The following is a 6,274-nucleotide window of genomic DNA, read 5'->3' as shown; positions in this document are numbered from 1 at the left end:
CACAAACAGTTTAAAGCAGCTACTTTAAAATCTAGTTGCAACAGTTGGCATAATTGTAACATCGACATTTCAAGCATGTTTTTAAAACAACTATTAAAAATTTACACTTTTTTTTTCTAACAGCATGAAACAAAACAAAGAGTTAAAACATGACTGGGATCCAACATAAATCTAAATGAAGATTTTGTCTTGACCCTAATTAAAATATAATTGCTCCATATTCGTATTATAAAAAAGAAAGGTACATTTTTTAAATTGCAGTGAAATAAAATAATTTAAAAGAACACAGGATTTCCATAGCAAGCCATTTTAAACACTAGATTCTGCTCTAGCTCACAAGCATAAAACAAGGGTATCATCAAAGATTTCCCCTTCAGTGTCCATCCCACCGTTTATCAGAACCAGAGTTCTCTCCTCCATGGCTACTGGCAGCTCTTGACCTTTGACCTCCTCATCTCCAGCTGATAGCGTGCTATTACACTGAGCTGGAGCAGCTTCTGGCTCTAGAACAAATAATGGCTCGTCTACTGTAAAACAAAGAAATTCATTAACAAATAATAGACTGCCCAATGGAATGAAGAAAATGTACTTTTAACTAGCATGGAATGTAGGTTTCTATAGGATAGTAAAGTTCCCTTTCAAAGGGATGCTAAAGTAAAATTTAATTTTAAATTTAGCTGACCCAATAGTTCTGTCATAGTTTTAAAATAATAGACTGCAGACAAAGAACACTACACAAGTCAGCTCTGTTTATACATTTATTTACAACAGAATTTTTTAATTATAAAATAACAGGCTATGTTTGTTATGTTTACTACATATAAGTTGATGTGGGTTTTTTTAATAGCTGATGTGCTGTTGTTTTTTTCATTAATGTTATATCTCACAACAATGTGTAGAACAATGAACAGTAAAAAACTAAAATCTACCCACCACTTCCACTCTCTGAGACAGATTCCCTAGAGCTAGCACTTCCTGGTTTTAACTCCCTTTCTAAAACTTCCTTGACCTTGGTGCTGACCCCTGACAACTGGCTCTCAGGATGAGCCTGTGGGCAGTGAGCTGGGAACTTAAGTCTGATGGTACACATGGCAAAGTCCAGCCGGTTGGGTGGGGCAGGTCCTTCAAACTTGACCTGCGTCCATGTGTTGCTTTCTTCATGAAATGATCAAACAAATGTACAGAGGATAGGTCAAGCAAGTAGATTTTTAAATTATTTGTAAAATCAGTTACTTCCATCATCTTTTAAAACAAAGCTAACTTACGTAAAGGTATGATATTTTGCTTACGATTTAGAATAGGAATTTCTTGAGAATGAAATAATACATTATGTAGTACAAACTGTTCAGATTTATCTTGATAAGAATAGTTTTTTTTAAACATATTTTTGTTAAAAAATTATTTTACTGCAATAAAAACACTACCTGTATTAAACTTGTATGCATCATCCAAGGCACCAGATTTATTCATTCCTCCAAATAAGAAGAGCTCTTTATTGTGGACAATTGCTTCATGAGCAGCACGCGCTGGGGGTGAGGTCTTTTTCTTTTTCACTAAGCTCCACTCACACTTTACCAGGTCTAGCACGTACAGGTCGTCATAGAATGTTGAGCCGGCCATTCCTCCGTGTAAATAGATCTTGTTGTTCACCGCTGCCATAACGTGGCCGTGGCGAGGTTTAGGAGAGTTCCCGTTTGGAGCCAGGGAGCTCCACGACATGGTACTGGTGTCCAGGCAGTGAACTCGCCGGTCACCCACGGGGTCGGGGCCACTGTGACCCCCGCTGTAGAAATAAACTTTGGACCCTATCACAACTGAACTACGGTGTGTACGCGGGGAGGGCGGCGTGCCAGATACCTCAACATCTGACCACAAGCCTGATGATACGTCCAGGGCTTGGATGTCATTTAAGCTTCCAGACTGAGTGGCGCCACCGAAAACAAAAATTTTCCCAGGTATATTTGGAACATAGAAGGCAGCGTGCTCGTACCTGCCACGGAATCCTGTGGCTTCTAGTGTATCCCATTTCCTAGACTTCAGATCCAGAACATAAACTTCATTAAATACTTGCCCAGGGTTGGCACCCCCTATAACAAACACTTTATCACTCTCATCAGTGTGAAGAGCTGGCACAAACACAGAGGAGTGCCCCACCCTCATTGATGGGCAGTCTCCCGCTATGGGCAACACATACCACCATAGTGGGGACGGCTGGATAGTGTCATCAAGGAATGGGTGGAGCTCCATTCATTGGGGTTGAGAAAGTGTGAACCAAAGCCTCAAATAGTGTATGTAAAAATTGTATGGATGTCTTCAGGTTGTTGTGAACCAAGGCCTTAAATATTCTATAAAAAAGTTTTAGACCTGTGTTCTGATTTCTCAAAGCAGTAAATATGGAAGGCTATTTGTGCTTTTCCTGAAGAATAAACAAAGTAAAAAAAACTGTGTTAGTTCTCTATCTATCTTTATAATAAAATAGTAAAACTGATACCCCTTAGTAATAATATCATCATACAATTAGCATTATTGAGTTGGTAATCTCATAACGACAGGTTATTAGAAATAAATGTATTAAGATAAACAGTCATCAATCAACAAAGGTTTTATGTTAGAATGGGCAAGTGCACTACAAGTTACTACAATTAAAATAATAACTATTATATCAAAATACTATTATACTGAATATGAAAGTGCTTTATTCAGAAAATGTCTAGAAGCAAAAAATTAATTGTTTTAATATCCTATTTGTTTATATGTATATTACACCCAAGTAAACTACTTTCACAAAAAGAAAAGTAAAAAGTTTTATAAATGTAAGAAGTTAGGGCCACACATGGGTAAATTGTTAATTAAGCAAAAATCAAATTGACAATTTAAAAATTAGTCGGTCATGATGTAGAGGTAGAATATTTGTACCAGTAAGAATTTTTAGAGTGAGACAGATAGATTTAAACAGCTGTTAGGTGTAAAGATGGTCAGTATATATTATTTGCTTAAAATTAATATTGGTATTATAGATTAGACACATTTGTAGTATTTCTATGATGCTACTTTAAAACATAATATGTTAAACTACTTACTCTAGCAAAATTTGACTAAAGGGATTTGGGTATGACCAAATAGATGTTGGTAAACTATTATTTTAAAGAAACAGCACTAGAACTAATTCTACCAAGAAGCTAAAACTATAGTACTTAAACACCTCAGCCACTCAATGGTATGATTAGTGTTAGATTAGCGTTAGATATAGTTAAGATTGATGCAAAAATCTTGTAGATGATTGTGTGGTTTTAGCACAAGTACGAAAATCTAGCAATAGCAATAACTAAAATGTTTTCCACTCCCTTATTATAACCTTTTATGAAGCCTTTAAATAATGTTGCAGACCTTGCTCTGTACAACGTGGTCTGGAGATTTGGGACCTGGTGAAGGTCTGTCACGAACACCAACTCCAGCTGATTGTTGTTGCCTTAAAGGAGGGGAGCTGTAGGGTGCTCCATGGGCTCCAGCTTTACCCTTTGGTTTCACTTTTTGAATTTGGTGAAATATAACATATGAGGTATCCTCATAGCGTTGATGGATGGCAAATGTGGAATCTTGGTATTGGTGGGGTGGAAAGTGGTTCATTTGAGTAATTTAAACTCGCTTTAAATATCATTTGATTTACTGAAATATAGAAGAAATAAAATATAAGAAAAATATTTTACTAAAATAACTTACCATAAGCCTACACAAATAGCGATACTTTTTCAAAAATACTTTTCGGCTTTTAAAGAGTTTGGACATATTTTTAGGCTAATTTTTAACTAATCTCTTGAATCCCATGCCCCTGAGCTATCTGTACACCCAACAGACTCTGGATAAAACAATTGAGACTATGATATTTTGCTATGAATAAAACTACCATATTAATTTTACTATTCCCCCAATTTTAATTAACATTGAGTCAAAATGGGATGTAGGGAAAATACTTTTCAGCTTTTAAAGAGTTTGGACATATTTTTAGGCTAATTTTTATCTAATTTTTTCTTCTTCTTCGTTCTTAATTTTTAGTGTTGGAAGGGATCAAGCCTTTACTGCCAGGGGGTTTGAACTCGAGACTTATTTCCAATTTATTAACCATGGACTTTTGTAGACTCGACCACTCCTCCATCAAAATTAAGGATACATGTCAACTGGTTATGTGCCATTGAGGCCATTGACTTTCGATTTCAGCCTGCTTTTCTGTTTGGATTTGCTTCCATAGCTTTTTTCCAACCAAGAACAAACTACAAGGCAGCAGTTGTTTGATTTTGGAGTTGTCTCTCCTAGAAGAGTCGCTGTCCCCAGCTAACGAGCTTCATCTGCCCGATATCTAATCTTTTGAATCCCATGCCCCTGAGCTAACTGTACACCCAACAGACTCTCGATAAAACAATTAAGACTATGATATTTTTCTATGAATAAAACTGCAATGTTAATTTTACTATTTTAATTAACATCGAGTCAAAATGGGGTGTAGGACAAAAGACCGACATCCAAAAGGTTGACATGGACCAAAATGAATTCGATACATAAATTCAAGCTGCATTTTATCCTTTGTATATTTTCTCTGAAAGAATTAGTCACCTGTTAATAGGAACCAATACTGGAAAAATGCTTACAATAATAGTGAAGATGTTTGAAAAGCATGCAGTGAGCGAGGTATTTCAATAGAAATTAATATTTAATAATACAGAAGGTTGAAATTATGATAAAGAAAAACTGATTGAATGCACGAGCTAACAAGTTTGACAGATAAAATTGTCATTATTCATTAAAATGATAAAAATACATAGTCTAGAACTCTACTCTAGAGTCTGGACTCTAGGTCTAGTCTAACTACTAGTAACTAGAGTTTTGGGCAAGGCACGACATACAACACTGTGTGTGCATGGTATGTGGCCTGACCGACTGAAAGAGATTGTAGTTTATATTATTATTGTTTTGAGTTTATAAATTATATTTAACCCAATGCAACAAGTCAGTTGGTTGAGACCAGGCTGGGGGAATGTTCTGACCGGGATTCAAAGGGACGATTCGAAGAAATAAGAAATAATGAAATATCGTCCAGTTCCTAGATTCTTGAATACCAGACTAGCTAGTACTAGAAGAGTCTAGAGGTAAAACTCCATTTTAGCGTATTTTATTCCCTGCTTCACGTTCACCTCCAGTTGAGCATATTTTATTATAAACACAACCAAAACATACAAACACGTTAGAAAAACACTAGGATTAAATTAAGAGGTAGATTGGAGTTTTACCCAGTCTAGATCTAGATCTAAAAACTAAATCTAGAGATCTAGACTCTAGATAAAAAAACAAATGGTAGCTGCAGTGAGGTTAATGTAATTAGTAATAAAACAGATAGTATTAGTTACCTCACAAGTTAAAGACAGTTACAAGTACTATGGACGTTTCGACCCAAGGTCTTCGTCAGCACACAACAGTGTGATTACAGATTAGACAAATAAAGACAAACAGTAACACATTTTTTGGAAACAGATAGTATTAGTTACCTCACAAGTTAAAGACAGTTACAAAATGTGTTACTCATACAAAAAAATGTGTTACTGTTTGTCTTTATTTGTCTAATCTGTAATCACACTGTTGTGTGCTGACGAAGACTCTAGATAATGCAGATATCTAGATCTAGATCGAAGATCTTATTAAGTATTATAATTAAGTCTTATTTTAATTTTAATATTTTTGATTTTAGCATTTTATTTTTTATTTTAGGGCCTCCTAAGGCCTAAGGTTTTAACTTAAAATTTAAGTTTTCGGAAAGGCAATTTCAGAATTTGTAAGGAATCCTTACTAAGGATTTAAATTTAAGGCTTATTGAGAAATAAACAAATAGATCTAGATCTAATCTACCCAGTGAGTGAAGAATCTTTTGTTCTATCCTTGAATAATTTTAGACTGATAATTTTAAAGTCTAAACTCAACAGAGAAGTCCACAGACTCTTGAATAAGTAAAATGAAATAAAAACACAGGGCAAGTCGAGGCTACAGTACAAAAAAGGGGAAGTAATTATTTAGGCCTAGCTAAAAAGTAAATTAATTTTAAAAAGAGCGTTGTAGTTAATACCGATATAGAACAACAGTTGAATTTTAAAATAAAATTATCACGTTTAATCGATTGAATGTTTTGACGAGTTTATTTAAATTCTTTATCATTGTTATTATTTTATATTTTGGCTTTAGATTTCTCTTACAAAAATTGTATCCAAGCCACATGCTCTGGGGGTCTAAA

General features: G+C 34.9%; 1 protein-coding gene across 3 annotated transcripts; it reads right to left on the bottom strand.

The window, feature by feature from the left end:
• Positions 1–258: 258 nt before the first annotated feature.
• Positions 259–6,266, bottom strand: LOC131928156 (rab9 effector protein with kelch motifs-like). Of its 3 annotated transcripts, none has more exons than XM_059284099.1 (5): positions 6,237–6,266; positions 3,388–3,666; positions 1,425–2,416; positions 934–1,155; positions 259–527 (listed from the first exon to the last, which is right to left on the bottom strand). In XM_059284099.1, exons 3-5 carry the CDS (start codon positions 2,245–2,247, stop codon positions 334–336), a joined length of 1,239 nt encoding a protein of 412 aa, XP_059140082.1. In that variant the 5' UTR covers positions 2,248–2,416; positions 3,388–3,666; positions 6,237–6,266; the 3' UTR covers positions 259–333. The 3 variants fall into 3 exon arrangements, with proteins under 3 accessions (XP_059140082.1, XP_059140081.1, XP_059140080.1); XM_059284098.1 differs by lacking the exon at positions 6,237–6,266 and adding an exon at positions 5,896–6,030 and having other exon boundaries at positions 3,356–3,666; XM_059284097.1 differs by lacking the exon at positions 6,237–6,266 and adding an exon at positions 5,896–6,030.
• Between the last annotated feature and the right edge of the window lie 8 nt (positions 6,267–6,274).

Source organism: Physella acuta, unplaced genomic scaffold (genome assembly GCF_028476545.2).
Source record: "Physella acuta isolate Inbredline_101_S28 unplaced genomic scaffold, ASM2847654v3 ptg001467l, whole genome shotgun sequence".
Classification (NCBI taxonomy): domain Eukaryota; kingdom Metazoa; phylum Mollusca; class Gastropoda; family Physidae; genus Physella; species Physella acuta.
Note: the sequence above shows the minus strand (reverse complement) of the source record. Positions and strands in the feature narration are given on the sequence as shown.

Excerpts from the sequence above, each read along its gene's own strand:
- LOC131928156 (XM_059284099.1), bottom strand. The coding sequence starts at position 2,247 with ATGGAGCTCCACCCATTCCTTGATGACACTATCCAGCCGTCCCCACTA. Across the intron at positions 1,156-1,424 it reads TGCATACAAGTTTAATACAG|AAAGCAACACATGGACGCAG; the intron begins GTAGTGTTTTTA and ends CATTTCATGAAG. Across the intron at positions 528-933 it reads TGTCTCAGAGAGTGGAAGTG|TAGACGAGCCATTATTTGTT; the intron begins GTGGGTAGATTT and ends TTTGTTTTACAG.